Source organism: Cyprinodon tularosa, unplaced genomic scaffold (genome assembly GCF_016077235.1).
Source record: "Cyprinodon tularosa strain WSP-4 unplaced genomic scaffold, ASM1607723v1 ctg932, whole genome shotgun sequence".
In the NCBI taxonomy this organism is placed as follows: Eukaryota; Metazoa; Chordata; class Actinopteri; order Cyprinodontiformes; family Cyprinodontidae; genus Cyprinodon; species Cyprinodon tularosa.
Genome location: NW_024039710.1, coordinates 38,329 through 54,845, shown reverse-complemented (window position 1 = coordinate 54,845; position 16,517 = coordinate 38,329). Strand labels below are relative to the sequence as shown.

The 16,517-nt window shown below is 41.2% G+C and overlaps 1 protein-coding gene across 3 annotated transcripts in view; it reads left to right on the top strand.

The window, feature by feature from the left end:
* Positions 1–15,883, top strand: part of LOC119776440 (phosphatase and actin regulator 4A-like) — a 56,330-nt gene extending 40,447 nt beyond the window's left edge. The window contains exons 7-15 of one of the 3 annotated variants that reach the window (XM_038274832.1): positions 3,329–3,451; positions 3,877–4,432; positions 6,075–6,302; positions 6,440–6,589; positions 6,790–6,845; positions 13,412–13,473; positions 13,564–13,701; positions 13,847–13,923; positions 14,996–15,883. In XM_038274832.1, the coding sequence (XP_038130760.1) occupies positions 3,329–3,451; positions 3,877–4,432; positions 6,075–6,302; positions 6,440–6,589; positions 6,790–6,845; positions 13,412–13,473; positions 13,564–13,701; positions 13,847–13,923; positions 14,996–15,011 (1,406 nt within the window). In that variant the 3' untranslated portion in view covers positions 15,012–15,883. The remainder of the gene's footprint in view (positions 1–3,328; positions 3,452–3,876; positions 4,433–6,074; positions 6,303–6,439; positions 6,590–6,789; positions 6,846–13,411; positions 13,474–13,563; positions 13,702–13,846; positions 13,924–14,995) is intronic. The other 2 variants (XM_038274831.1, XM_038274833.1) reach the window with 2 other exon arrangements.
* The last annotated feature ends 634 nt before the right edge of the window (positions 15,884–16,517 follow it).

Below are 16,517 nucleotides of genomic sequence, written 5' to 3'. Positions count from 1 at the left end.
CTTTGATCTGACAAAGCATGCAAAAGCATACATCTCTATGGACTTAGCCACTGTAGCAATGATTTTACATTAGTATCAAAATCGTACCTGATTTGATCTGTTGCCTAGTAACACTACTTTCAGCGTGTGTTGGATATCTTTCAGGTTGCAGGAAGTAAAATTTAAACATGAACTGAACCTTACAGAAAAGATGACGTCCACTTTTGGACCAAGTGAGCGAACCACAGGACTTTCCTGGGAACCCAGCGCTCCCACCCTGTCTGCTGCATGTTCTTGCTGAAGGGTGTGCTCTCTTCCAGAATATAAATACTGAAGAGACCACTGTGATAGGAAGCTCAGTGAAGTGAAACCTCATCATTGTTTGTTTGGATTCCCAGGATTTACTAAGAGTTCTCAGCAATTATTTAAAACTGCTTCAGCACAGATACGGTACCAGTGAGTCCTTATCTGTTAACCAGTATTATAAGAGAAATAACAAAATGCTCTGTATTAAAATTACTCTTGATACGGAGGCTGGAGATCTGAGTCATACTGAGCTGTATCAACACAGAGTTCAAACAGTGCTTCAAATGATCAATCTTTGTGTTTTTTTTTTGTTTTCTGTATTGTTTTAGAAATTAGTCAAGGTTTGTTTTGGTATGACTGAAACTGCCGCTGGTGGGGACAATATTCCATAAAAAAGTAAAACGTTACAGACTTTGTCATAAATCGTGTTCTCGTCAATACAAGTAGGATGGGCTTCAAGTAAAACATTTGTTTGCTGCTTGACACACTAGACAGCAAGACAATTATGAGAAGATTATGGTAATTACGCAGCCTTCCTCTGGTTGCAATCAACATAAGTTGGGGTAGGGCTGGGCCTAGTGGCTAAAAAATAAAATTTCGGATTCACCTTAATTATTAAGGAAAGCAATATGTACAAACGGGTCACCATGTCTTTGGCTATGCGGGGGGGCACATCACTACCGCACCGCTCTATTAGCAGCCGTGCTTCTGTTAACAGCTAGCTTGTTAGCTATCTGGACCAGTAAGCTTGGAAAATATTCACTTCAATACACAACCCTATTTCTTCCAATACAACCGCATCTAAATAAATCTGTCACCCCACCCCCCCCACCGAACTCTATTTTGCACATTTCAATACAGTAAATGTGCAAAATAAATCCGGGCATACACTGTACGATTTTTTTTGCCCTTTTCGGTCCGATTCTCCAGTTGTGCGAGAATTTTATTTGTTTCAACGGGCCGACTTTCAGCCTGATCATGCGTCATGTAGTGTACAGTGGGTGACGAGGGGTGAACGGCCTCCCACAACTAACTCCCAATCAGACATAAGGTTTAGAGAAAATCAAACATGTTGGAAATACAATCGGCTGTCATAAGGTTGTCGTGGGCAAATCACTCAGTGCGCCAACAAGGATTCTTCTTCTTCCTCTCTGACAAAAACATAGAAGTATGGCGGGGGTGAAAGTGAAATGGAGTTCTTTCTGTAAAATTGACAGACCGTAGTAGCCACATTTGCTCAGCCATGTCTTTGTCCAAATACATCGTCACCTTTTCTTTTTAGGGCTTTCAGCACAAAATTGCACAAATCGCCAAGGCAGTGCGTTTCTCTCTAGTGAGCTTCATATTTAACAGGAGGCATCGATACTTCCATTTTTTTTCATCTTCTACTCGTTTGGCTTCTGGATAGACGAGTCCTAGTAGCGCCATCTCACTGCGGAGCTCAGTCCGACGTGGTTTTTGGATGTACGGTGTGAACAGATAGATCACATCAGAGCTTCGGATCGCACAGTGTGAGAGCATACATTGTGAGCTGTAGCTGTGTGCGACGATTGAGAAAATCGTACGACGTACAAGTGACCGAGAAATCTAAAATTAACAATGGCAAAAATATGCAAACAACTCTTATTAGTAATTATTTGTGGATACAGCGTCTGAGTATTGATACTCCTGTTTAGTATAAAACATCTGTTGGTTTTTTATCATGAGCTCTCTGACTGGATTACTATTGGCTGCTGTAGGCAAACTTTCCAACTGTCTGAGATGTGCTTCAACTTGCTTTGACTTTCTGCAACGCCTGTCAAGTTTTTCTGGAGGGCAAAATAAAACTCACTGTCTCTTTATTTTTAATATCCTCTGCCCCAGCATGCCACAGTTGCTCATGTTTTGCAGCCCATCCCAGTATTGTTGGTGGAGAATCACATTCCTCTTCCATTTGGTAGATGAGATGACATTTCTCGGTTACAAATGGCGAAGTACACCATGCGGTCTGTAGGCTGTCGATACCTTTTCAGAAACACACCGAAGCACAGAGTTCTTCCTGAAGCCCTTTGTTGTTGTTTTTTATTATTAAGATGTATTTCTTGGCGGTCAGTTCTGTTCAGTTCTGAGCCCGGATGAGAAAACTCAAGCCTTTTATGTTACATCAAGTTGTTTAGAAAAGCAGGGGGGTTACCATTAGGCACTAGACAGTCACCTAGGGCCCTAAGTTCCTGGGGGCCCCATAAAACTCTGTTTTATTCCTTTTTTGTGCACATTATGTTTTTGATAAAAATCCTTTCGCTAAAATGCCCCCCACCACATTGGATCATTCCATTTGCAGCACATGTTCAGAACCTATTAAAGCAGCTAACGCTGCTCTCCAGAGCCTCCTGCTCTCCTCTATGTTGTCTGCTGTCATGATTCATGCAGCTATTATTTCATCCAAATGAAAAATGGAGAAAAGATAAGCAGATCATGGCTTGTCTACAGTGAAAAGAAGGACTGGGTTATTTACTTTGGCCTTTTTGGAAACACAGGAAGGAGCAATCAGCTAAGTGAGCTTAGTGCTTGGAAAAAATCTCTCATTCCTTTTGAGACAGCATGAAAAGTCAGCTGAGGAAAACGAGAAGAGAGGGACAAAACCTAGAACAGATAATGTATGCCTGTTCTATTAAAATTTCTGTATCTTTATAATGGTTCTGTTTTATGTTTTGTCTTCTCAATTCAGAGGGCCCCCTGCCTGTCTTTGCCTAGGGTCCCAAATTTCCTAAATCCGCCCCTGAATAAAAGATATGTGCTCATGTAATTTGGCCTTAGCCAATAAATCAGTAAAGTTCACCTACTGTGAGCTGTTGGATCACCCTGTTGGAGAGTTGTTAGAAAAATCACCATAAATCCATGCGCTGCTCTTGCCTCTGTTTTTTATCTTCTGTTCAGTTAATCTTTCACAGATAGTGTTTATCAAAACGGGGGATGCCTCCCTCCCACCCCTGTCTCATGTTTATCTCCCAGCCTGGAATGTAAACCCAGCCACGTCCCTGACATCTCCACTCATTTTTGCCAGCTTCCTCCCTGAACAGGGCTTCTCATGTCAGGCAGCTGTGTTATTGGAGCGGCTTCAGGGGGCAGGGCGAGCTCAGCCTCTACCTCTCCCTGCCAGGGTACCTGCGCCACAGGACCTGCTCAGGTACCCTGCCAGAAGACCGACCGGCTTAATGAAGCCTGCATGCTGAATGATGCATTGATTTGATCATTTCACGTCATATAGCTAAATATCAATGCTAACTCCATACATTTTCTGCTGATAATTCAGCTTTTTTGTTTTTTGGAAGTGCTACTAATTTGTCTGAATGAACCCAAAATGGCATTGCATGAAAATGTTAGAATGGACTGAACATCATCTTTAATTGAGCTGACATCCTAACCTACCACCTGCCTGGAAAGAGTTTAGCTCTGAGACGGTTTCCTACTGACCAAAACTGGCTGATTAGTTGTGAAACTAACCTCCCTCCTGTGACTGATGGTGTCTCATCTCTCCACGTTGTTACGTGGTTTTCATCTATAACATCAGTGTTTCAGACATTAATGCTGTTTGTTTGTTTTATTCTACAGCTGAGTTTTCTCAGCCCACCAGCGGTGTGATCGTAATCCCAGCACCTGCTAAACGCTCTCCGCCCACCCCACCGAAAAGGATGACGCCCGTCACCAAGCGCCATGCTGTAGATCCCTCCCCTCCTGATCAGATCGCGGACCCTCCAGCCCCTGTTCTTGCCCCCCCCCCTGTTCCTAAAGGAGGAGGCAGTGAAGACAAGGTGCAGACAGCGATCCCAGAGACTTCAACAGAGCCTGGGCCCCCGCTGCCCTCCCACATACCTCCATCTCCTCCCAGGGTTAAGGTGCTCCCTCTGCCCAACTCCTCCTCTGGTGGTGTGCCAGCCTTACAGACTGACCCCCCCAGCCCTACCACTGAGCCTCCCAGCCAGCCTCCAGCCATCCCATTACACATCCTTATTAAGAGAGCACTGGCGAGTCCCGGTCAGGGTCAACCCAACCCTGAAGGCAACCAAAGGGCCCACTCGCTGCTCTTTGATCTGCCACCAGAGCTCCCAGAGGAACCAGCAGTGAACACGCGCCACTCACTTCCTGTTTTCATCGAACCTCTGCGGCTGTAAGTAACATAATGTTAATTGGTTGATTCATTAATCCAATCAATACCTGACATTCTCCCCATTTCAAATCCATTGTCGTTAGTCTGATTAGGTAATAAATGTTTATTTCCTTTAAACTGAGGCTTGTTTAACAATTTTCATCACTGTATCATTTTAATCATGCAAACACAGGCAGGAAAATGCAACAGTGGCTTCAAAAAATCAGACCAAGCAAAAAATTCTTGCACGACTAGAGAATCGGCCCGAAAGGGCAAAAAATCATAGCGTATGCCCAGTTTTATTCTTTCTATTTTTAGGCTAAAAATCTCCTGAAACAATAGAAGAGTTTACCCTTTTATAGGCCTCTGCCCTTAATTTAATTACACTGTCAGTTTGAATCTTTACAGATATATTGTTTTCAGGATGGCCTGCGTACAGGATTTAGTATTTCTCATGATGGGTGTGCAGGTGGAGCAGTGGTTAGCGCGCACGACCAATGTACGGAGGCCTTAGTGCCGCATGTCTCTCCCCCCTCTCTCATACCCTCTTTCCTGTCAGCCAACTGTCAGAAAACGAGCCACTAGTGCTGTAAAAACTCCCAAAAAATTTTTAAATTTTATTCTATTGTCAGAATATTGTTCAAAAGAAAGAAAACAAGAAGAGTTAAAAATTTGACTTAATCAGATTTGCTCTATTTTAACATTTTTATACTTTGTCTTTAATGGCTTACAGGTGATTTAATCTAAATAAATTGATTGATAAAGTTTTTTAATGTTGTCATGGTTACAAAACATTTGTTCTGTTACTCATGAATATATATATTAATATATATATTCATGAATATATGTATTAAGCTTATAAATGTCAAGACGGCCAATCAAAATGTGCAATCATTTGTAGGTATATGAGAGTTAATTCTTAAAAATCTAATTTTATTTTTTTACATTCTGAAATTCAATTTCTGATGCAAAAAAAATGTAATTTAGAAAATCTGTTATTACAGTTTGGACTGGGAATGGGATTGTGACCAGGAAGAATCTTATGTAGGTGATCTACAAATGAAACATCAGAGAGGAGTGTGCCTTTAATAAACGTCACTACGGCTTGCCATACAGGACTACATATATACTTACGCATCAACTCCAGCAAAACACTTCTCCTATACCATCTCTTTCTTTTGTAGCTCTTTGTTTTAAAAATTTTCTCCAACATTTGTTTCTTAATTTCTTCATTAAAATCAGGAGTTCTAGTTGAGTGAAATAGGCACCTCCTCTTGCCTGTTGTCATGGTGACTCGTGGACTTGGGATCATGGTTTTCGTAGTTGTTGCCCGGCTCCAAGTGAACCTATTCAGACTTGATTAAACTAACTCACAGCAGCTGTTTTAAAACCGAAAAACTCAGTTTCCAACATTAGGCCAGATCAATTCAGAGTGTAGGATTTAAGTCCGAGTTTGTTGAACCTGCTTTGTAAAATGGGCCTGAACTGTGTGGACTTCTTCACCATAGAAAGGCTGGATTTAGTATTTAATGCAGAATAGGCTGAGTTTTAAAATAGAAGTTCTACATAAAAAAAACAACAACAAAAAAACAGTTGTCCAGCGTTGTATGTATAACTTATCATGGATTGAAATTCAGCACCTGATATCTTGATTTCTTTCCAGGCCAGAGGATGACGACTTCGACATGGAAGAAGAATTGCAGAAGATTAAGGCTCAGCAGGCCCCCAAGCAGCCGGGGCTGGAGCCCCGCAGCAGGAGGGCCTTGATTGGAGACCCTAGAGTCACCATGATACCTGAAAGTAACGACCACGGGGACAGGCGGGAGGACTCGGACTCTGACTCTGAGGGCCCCATCCCATACAGAGACGAAGAGAGCGATGAAGAAGGAGGTACGCCGTACTTTTGTTGCAGCTAGAGTCGTTCAACATCACTTTGAAGCTTTCTTCAAAATGTACTTGGACACACAAAAGCCACTAAAGGTATGTCATTAGTCTGCTGGGTTAACATGGTGCCGTGTATAAATGTTCAGCAGGTAGGCTGGGGAGATGTGTGGAAAGAAAGGACACATTGGCCCGGAAGCTTGAAAAACAGAAGCAGGAGATTGAAGACTCAGTTAGTTGGAGCAACAGGGAACAGTGGGAGGCTGTGAGGAAGAAGATCGGTTCTACGCTCACACGGTAATCCCCACACATCATCCACAGCCCACTGCACAGAACAGTGGAAATGTTTAGCTTCTTCTTTGATTTCAAGTGTTCTTATGCTGTAGTTCATCCAACTCAGAGATCCAGCAAAGATAGGATCTGCTTTATATGAAACCTGATATCTCAAACATAAACTTCTTTCAGAACTAACATGTCAATTCGTTGCTTATTTTTAGGCGGCTGAGTCAAAGACCAACAGCTGAAGAGCTGGAGCAGAGAAACATTCTTCAAGGTGAGCCTTGCTTTGTTCCTCCTTCACAGTTCATTTTAATCTACCAGTCATCTGCATAAAAAGGTCAAAGGAAACATTTATTTAATTGGTCCTCAGCTGACTGACTATAGGTTCACCCCCAATTTAATCTGTTTTTAAATGTCTTAATTCCATGGATTTTCTTACATTAAATAAATAAAGCAACATATGTTCATTAATGAATACTTTTTGTTGTGGAGTGCCCAGTCTTGGTGGCTGAGGCCTGTTTTAGTATATCAGCCTCACTTCATCATGCTTGGCTGAAGGCCCTGTGTGCAGAGCGCTGCTGCAGCACCTCTGAATGTGGAAGTAATGTGAAACTAGGGACACTGCACAGTTGTTCCAGTCAGTCAGCTACAGGCAGTGCAGTAAACAGGTTTCCAGTCTCTGAGGGCTGCTGGGTTAATGGCAAACTATCATTATTGACCTGGGGATCATTGAGGTCTGACTGGGACGGATCTCTGGGCTGATATAATTTAAGCTGTGCTCAGGAATTGTTATGCCTCAGAGGCTAGATGCAAGCTGGAACAAATCTGAACACCAAAGGAAAACATTCCCGTTAAGTTTGGCACACAGGAAACTACACCTGAACACCACCTCTAAGGAAGATGGTCTGTTTCTAGCTATGATCTGATTAGTTTTTTTCCCCATTGGTTGGTACATTCAGTTATAGTGTAAGGTTGGCGTAGTGCATGGTTGGACAGCAAGTAAAAACAAGCTAATCGACCTGCTGAAGGTGTCAGGTTCTGTACCCTAAGAAAAGACCAGAAGTCAGAAGGTTTGGACTTCTTTTTTTTGTCATTACACTGTCACATGTACAGAGCAATGCATTTAACCCATCCCCTTGGGGAGCAAGGGTCCAGGAAACACAGCCAGGCAGACGAGCTCCGAGTCAGCTCCTGTTTCAGAGGATGGAGAGAGCACATCTAGCCAGCCACAGTCAGAGAAACAGAACTACACTGAAAAACGGGCCGATCTTGGACATCTATAAACAAAGGTGTTGATGGCAGCAACAGAGCTGATATTTCTCTTCAGGGTGGAGTCACAGCCAAACAGGAAGAGACCAGATGAAGCTACTATGAGGAAAAATCAGAGAGAGCAGAACGTTAGAGATTGAACTAACAGATTCTGCATAGTGGGAGAATAGAGATAGAATGAAGCAGAATGATGAAAAAGGGTCCCCATGTCCTCCAGCAGTCTAAGCCTATAGCAGCACAACTACAGACAAGATTTCCATGGGTCATTTGAAATAATTAAAAGTCATTAAATTATTATTCAATAAATTATTAAATTATTATTTTTTTTTAAATAAAAATCCTTAATTGGCATTAAAATGCATTAAATTTGATTATTGTGGCATTTAAAATGCTTTAATAAAAAAAAAAGTTTATAAAAACCCTTGTTTTTATATATATTCAATTCAATTTCAATTCAGTTTATTTATATAGCGCCAAATTCACAACACATGTCATCTCAAGGCACTTTACAGTTCAACCAGATCATACAGTCAAATTGATACAAAGTTTTCTATCTAAGGAAAACCAGTTGATTGCATTGACTCATTGACTCAAATACAATCCCCCACACTAAGCATGCTTGTAGCGACAGTGGAGAGGAAAAACTTCCTTTTAACAGGAAGAAACCTCCAGCAGAACCAGGCTCAGTGTGAGCGGCCATCTGCCGAGGCCGACTGGGGTTCAAGGAGACAGAAGCAGAGATACAAAAAGCAACTGTAAAAGGCGGCCCCGTCCAGGAAACACACAGCCAGGCAGACGAGCTCCAAGGCAGCTCCCATGCCAGAGGACGAAGAGAGCACATCCACTCAGTCACGGTCAGAGTAACAGGACCACACTGGAAAACAGGCCGATCTCCAACATCTATAAACAAGGGTGTTGATAGAAGCAGCACAGCTGATGTTTCTTTCCAGGATGTTTCTTTTCATGATATATATGAATGAGAGTCATGGGTCCTTGTTGATTTGTTATTTCTAAGAGCATTAAAAAACATTAAAGTTCCTTATTCCTGTATTGTGATGGCTCAGGATAAACTGAGCCACTCTAACTAGAAGCTTTATCAAAAAGGAAAGTTTTAAGCCTAGCCTTAAAAGTAGACAGGGTGTCTGCCTCACAGACTAAAACTGGTAGTTGGTTCCACAGGAGAGGAGCCTGATAACTAAAAGATCTGCCTCCCATTCTACTTTTAGAGATTCTAGGAACCACTAGTAAACCTGCAGATTGAGAGCGAAGTGCTCTATTAGGAACATAAGGAACAATCAGATCTCTGATATCAGATGGAGCTTGGCCATTTAAGGCTTTATATGTGAGAAGGAGGATTTTAAATTCTATTCTGGATTTAACAGGAAGGAATGAAGAGAAGCCAGGATAGGAGAGATATGATCTCTCTTTTTATTTTATCAGAACTCCAAGAGTAATGTCCTGACCACTAGGCCACACTCCCCCTTAGGAGATCGGTGCATAATAATAACAATCTGTGCAGTTGGCTGATTTTTGAGCAATATTAGTTTGTTGCTGTGTGTTTCATTATGGCTTCTAAGAACAAATGCAAGACCATAACTCCATGAGAACATTAGAGCCGGCCTCGCCTATTTACGCTAGTAGAGTCAGCTTCAGGCTATGATCAATTTTTAATCTGTGAGTTACCAAAGTCAGTCTGAAGGAAACTCTTCATCTCCATTCCTGTATACCGCGATAAAAACCCTAAAGCAGAAATGTTTGTCAGACTTCATACTTCGGTTCTGTGGTCTGTGTTATTTCTGCAGTTTCATAATGCTTCATAATAAAATTTCCACAAGATATACGATTTATAAAATTTCTCATTGCTGTGATCCAATCTGTGGATCAGGAATCCACATGTAAGTTGAAAATCTGTTTGCAACAGTAGATCAGTTTTAGCTACTCAACCTTTAGATATTTGGGAAGTGGCAGGAATGTATACAGGCGCAGACAGGCTCTATAAAAATCACGCTAAAATGAAGCGGGTGTCGAACCAACAGTGTTTGAAAAGCTTGACTCTGTTCATCTTTATGAGAATGTTTAAAGGACAACTTCCCTGTAAAATCAGTAAAATCAGTGATCAGGTTGAAATATATATATATATATATATATATATATATATATATATATATATATATATATATATATATATATATATATGTTAATATGTTAATTGTTACACCGAAATCCCATAAAAATTTATGAAATTAATGAAAAAATTCCCCAAAAAATAATGGATTGTAATTATTTTAAATGATCCGCCGAAACCCTGGATCATTTCCGTATGTTTTGCTGCTTTGAATTTAATCATCTCGCGCATCCTCTCTACGATCTCCAAGGAACTCAGAGGGGAGCGGACGGAGGGAGCCACAGAGGAGGCTGTAGGCTTTGCTTTGAGCAGCCGATCTGGAGCGCAGCGGGGCTTGCTGACAGAGTATGAGGGATTTCGGGGTTAGCATGACATGTTGGTCATGTTGCTGTTAGCATAAACAAAACGTGTTGCACAATGCTTGCACACTGTTGCAATTTTATCCACAACTTTCTTTCCGCCGTCATCGTAGGTCACTCTAAATGCAAAGCGCTCCCATACAGCAGACCTATAAAGTGCTGCTGGCGCGTCTTCCAACTCCTGTTCTTTCCCACTCGCCATTCCAACACAATTCTCCACAACAACTGATTTTTTTCCCTGCTACACCCGGCTTAGCTGCTTCGCTTCTTCTTCTTGTTTACTACTGGTGGTTGGCTCTGGTCGCAGTACCGTCACCTTCTGTTCTGGAGTGTAAACGCTTTGCCTATGAGAAAAAGGAGCAGCGCATGAACCAAACGAAACACACGCGAACCGAACCGAGACAGTCGAACCGAACGGTTCGGACGGTTTTCATAAATCATCCCATCCCTAAAATATATATATATATATATATATATATATATATATATATATATATATATATATATATATATATATATATATATATATATTTCAACCTGATTTAGTTTTTTAGATTATTAAAACTTTGATCTAAGCTGCACCCTTTATGAATTATTGAACCGATTGGCATCATTTAGTCGCACAGGAGTGAGTGAGGAGAACCAGTTAGTCTGGCCCAGACCATATATGGTGTGATCAATGGGTTCTTTTGTGATTATTTTTGAAGAAATAAAGCAATCTAATCAGATCAAACACTAAATAAATAGAGGACAAACATAGATTTTAAGAATGACTGATGAATCTATATATTGCTTAGCAGGGATCCAGGAAGACGTTTTCAACATAACGGTTCTTAAAGTGAACTTGTTTAAAGCATCACGATGTGAAGTTGATCCAAGTACTAGCTTCATTTGAAATCTATTCAATATTTTTTTTTCTCAGATCAGTGCAACACTTGGTGCGTATCAATGCTGGCTGCTTTGCTTGCAAACTTGTCTGTGTAACTTGAGAGGGTCGGATCTGTTGCCGACTGAGTCATTTAGCTTTATGGCAGTTGTCATTAGGCAACAAAACATGAGACTTCACTGATCAGACATATTTTTGGTTCTCTGATGTAGGATTTGATCCAGAGTGGTAAATGTTTCCTGGTCTTTACAAGGAGCTCCATGATTATGATCCATAGTGCTCTGCTATTAGATTCCAAAACACAGAAGGAGACTGTAGCCGTTTTTCAGGTCACAAGAATGGAGAAATTCTCGTGAATTGTGTCAGTGGGGGACTGATAATTAACACAGTCAGATAAACACAAATCAAATGAGCATTTTGCCAAATAAAACAAAAAACTCTCTGTCAGAGCCAGCTGTACTTCACACACAGCTATGCAGAGAGAAGGCTGCTGCAGACGGGCTTAAATTCGCCCTAGCGGCAGCCTCGGAGGTCCGCTGGTTGAGATGGTCCTCTCAACATCAGAACGTTTTTTTGAAATTATGCACTAAATCAGTAAATGTCGACATATCGATGCTTAAAAATATAATTCTTGCCTCAAATGATCTTTAAAATGTAGTTTTATAGAACAACAGCAACAGAAAAGTGAGCTTTTAACTTAGTAATCTGTGCTTTGTGAGCGCTAACCTGGAAGCAGCTGGTGCCGCAGTGCATGCTGGGACAGCTGTCAATATCAAGAATGGACAAATCTGCTCTGATGCATGCTGGGTAAATAGGGAGGGGCGAGAACAACATCCGGAGAGTTTGTCTGTTCTCTGTCTTCTGGTTCTTGTGAATTGGAACAGGACTAGGCCTGATGCTGATCATGTTTCACGAGCACATGAGAACGCACAAGTACACACATTGAGAAATGGCAAGTGTGATTTTACGACAGTTGAAAGCCGCCAGTTGCTTGTCGGGGTGCTATAACTGGAAGTTACAGGTCAAGTGCCCCTGGTTGCACCTTTTTGCTTCAGAGGAAAATGATTTTGAAGTGAGTGTTTTAACAACGGAAATACCCTGAAAGCAGCATTTTAGTCCAGATAAATAAGGTTATTTAGCCGACCAGATTTTGCCTTCAAACTTTTAGCACCAAAGAAGCTCTCTTTGCTGGGCTATTCTTTAATAGCAGATGACATTGAAAGAGTGGCTTGGCTGTATTTACTAAATAAAGCTAGAGAACGCTGTCATCGGAGGCCAGAGAAGAGAGTTTTACCACCCACTCCCAGAGCTGCACGCTGACAATTCCTGCTATTTTCCTCTCATCCAAGCCCAGTTTGATGTCCTCCTGAGCTGCATCAGTGCCTTCATATCACACCAAGACACCAACACCTACCGGAGCCTCTGATTAGTTGTTGTGGCGTGTAGAGCAAGTTCAGATTCTCCAACCCAAGAGTCAGCTGGTTGTTAACTGCCTTGAATGCTTCATTGCTCGTTTCATGGTGCTCCAGCTGCAGGAAATGCTCTGATGGACATTTTCAACCACCAACGGGGTCATTTAGACGTGCCTTAATGCGTGTCAACCATAGATTTTGCATGTAAGCTGGCTGCTCAAAGCACGTTAATTGTGAATGCAGCATTAAGGAGAACCCCTTTCAACTGTGACGCTTTCCCTCCAGCAGACCTGTGCCATGTTTACAGCTGGATTCTTTTCTTGACACCGACCCAAACACATAAAACAGCCTTTGTAACTTTTTCTGATGGCCTCATAAAAAAAGAAAAACAAAAAAAAAACACAAAAAACAAAACAAAAACTTTTTTAGGAAGCCCTGCAATGGAGATCTGCTTTCTCTTGCCACATGTTTGCTAAAAAAACAAACAAAAAAACAAGCAGACTTTAGTGTCTATGATTTGGTGTAAAACAGCGCGGGCTGTGTGTAGTGATCAGTGTGCTGGATCAATAAAAAAAGGTATTTTTCAGTTCTGATCCAGGTTTTAAACCTCTCTGCTGGATCTCATCTGCCTGCATAGCTGTAATCAGGACAACATGGCTCCTTGTGCAGATCTTGACAATTATTAAAGAGTCCCATTATGGCAGCATGCAGATGGCAGCTCAGGTGAAACGTACCTGATTCGCTGCTCTACTTTTAGCTTTGGGATTAAAAATCTCTCTCTTTCTACAGCCAAGAACGAAGCGGATCGACGGCTAGAAAGATCTGAGATCAAACGAAGACTCACAAGAAAGGTGTGGAAGCAGTAGTGCAATATGGTTTGTACATTTAAGAGTAGTTTAGCTGATGGCAGGTAATGACCCTCCCTCTTCTCTCCACTTCAGCTTTCTCAGAGACCCACCGTGGCTGAGCTGCAGGCCAGGAAGATCCTGCGGTTCCATGAGTACGTAGAATCCACCCATGCTGAAGACTACGACAGGCGCGCAGACAAACCGTGGACCAAGCTCACTCCTGCTGACAAGGTGAGACACATCCTCAGAGCACCCAGAGTCCCTGCTGGGTTTTCTTTACAGTATGGCGAACATGCTGCACTTCCAATTTCATAATACATGTTTCCTTTTGATCCTATTTGCCTGATTTAATTATTTATTTTTTCTTCACTTCCAGGCTGCCATCCGCAAAGAGCTCAACGAATTTAAGAGCACAGAGATGGAGGTTCATGAAGACAGCAGGATTTACACCCGGTGAGGAGGCTAACGTCCTCCATGTTTAAATCACTGTTGCTCTGCTTTGGTTCTCTTTCACTGTAGTATCAGGGCCTTACAACAATATTAATGCTTCCTTGAACTTCCATGTTTTGTCACATTAGAAATGCAAACTTCTTTTATTTTAGGGCAATCAATTATTGAAATAATTATCAACTAAATTTATCAACTAGTATATAAACTTTGCCTTTTTCTCGTTGCTTAAACATCACATGTACACCTTCAATCCCACCCAGAGAATTTACATTAAATAGACTTTTTGCTCTGGAAATTAACATATTGTATCAAAAAGTCCTCAATTGGCATTTCTGACATTTGAACTCATTTCTTTTCTTTTGTTGTTGTTTTTACAACTTAAAATATATTTATAATGAGCAAAACACAATGCTTTTAGTTAAAATTTTTGTTCACCAAGATATGTTAATTAACAAGGTACTGGTGAAGATTCTCAGTCATCCAGGTCATAGTCATTCCACTGGACTTGGAAGACGTTTCGCTTCCCATCCAGGAAGCTTTTTCAATTCAAAATGTCAGAAATATTGTTGAGTTCGAGGCTTTATACAGTAGCCTAAAAAAGAAAATGGAACAGACAAATGGGTCCACCCCTTTGGAATGGGGGAGGTTTAGCTTTGTATAAAGCCTCGAACTCAACGTTTTTTTCTGACATTTTGAATTGAAAAAGCTTCCTTGATGGGAGGCAAAATTTCTTCAAACTTGGAACCACCTCCAGTGGATTCTTTTTTAACTTTATTGGAAGGAAGAATTAATAAACCACCTCTTTTTAGATTAATCAGATGTTAAGATAATTGATAGCTGCACCTTTAACGTTTTGATTTAATACGATAAAATGAAAACAGATCAAAATCTGATGCACTTCAATTCAGCTGCTACTCTTTTAGGTCATGTTTGCTCCTTGGGTTTAAAAAAAAAACTCCACTTAAATACACTGATTTTTTTTGCAGTTCTGGAATGCAATACCAGAATATTGTTTGGAAGCTTTTACTGTATGTCAAAAAATTTAGGAGTTCCTGACATCTTTTCTCCCCCCCAGATACCATCGACCCTAACTGCTCACGTCACCACGGAAAGCACTTCAATAAACTGGGAAGCAGCAGCTCCGTTGTCTTCTTCCTTTAACCGGCCTCAGCTGGACGACGGCACCGATGATTGGGACGCAGGCGTGGGGCTCAGCCAGTGCTCCCAGCAGCAGACAGTCGCTCCAGTCAGTATTGGAACCCCCCAATGCAAACACTAAACACATAAATGACCCCCCCCCCACACGCTGCTGGGGTTCAGCTGGACCAGAGGGACCTTCATGTGTTCAGACCCCTGATCACTGAAAGAAAACTGCAGCTGATGTTCAAGCTTCTGATGGTACCATGATGCTGTTCTGCCTTACTCCTCAAACTTACCCACTGATGTCAGGCTCAGGCAAAATGTGAAATAGACCTAATACAATCAGACTGCAGGCTGATTCCAACGGCAAAGGTGTGCGTTTTACTGTTTTTGTTAATCCCTCTGATTACTCTCCTTAAACCCATATTACTAGATTATTTTTGATGAGGCACCTTGTGTTTTTGAATGGGGTTCATGAAATAATTACAGCCTTTAATCCTGTGTTTATATTGAGATTTTGAAAGCAGGAGAATGTACATATTTTTATTTTCCTGCCCGTTTTAAGGTACTTTATATAATGCTGGTCCATAGCTGGATGCAGTTGTATAGAATAATAATGTAGATTTGTTGGACTTTATATTGTAAACTACTGACTTGAAATTCTGACGTTTTAATTAAATATTTTTCTGATGTAACTTCCGAGCACAAACGGTTCAGATCCTTTTTTCTTTTTTGATACAGAACCTGTAAGCTGTGTCCTTTTTGCAAACACACTGAATAACTGAACAACCTAATGAAAAAATAAAAAAAAGTAATGACTTCTGATTGCTTCCTGGTTGTCTTTTTTTCCTATAGTTAATCAGTAAATTCTCTTTTGCACTTTTATTTATTTTGAAAATCCAGAGGATCAAAGCCACCGGATAAGGGGGGTGTTGTCTATGATGATTATCAACCAAAATCTCTCTCTGTCAGACGAAACCCTCATTAATTGACTTTATTGATCTCACAGTGCAGAAAAATGTACCCGTTACATCGGGTCTAATAGTCAAAAAGAGGTACCAAAAGGAAGAATTTCATGTTTCATATGCTTTCATGTTGTAGATGCCAAATTCTGACCCTACCATCCGAATGTTGCAGCAGAAATCGAGACTCATCAGACCAGGCAATGTTTTTCCAATCTTCTATTGTGCAATTTCGATGAGCTTGTGCAAATTGCAGCCTCAGTTTCCTGTTCTTAAGTGAAAGGAGTGGCACCCGGTGTGGTCTACTGCTGCTGTAGCCCATCTGCCTCAAAGTTCGACGTACTGTGCGTTCAGAGATGCTCTTCTGCCCACCTTGGTTGTAACCGGTGGTTATTTGAGTCACTGTTGCCCTTCTAGACTTAGACTTAGACTTAGACTTAGACTTCTTTATTTGTCATTTTGTATGCACAGGGTGCATACAGAACGAAATTGCGT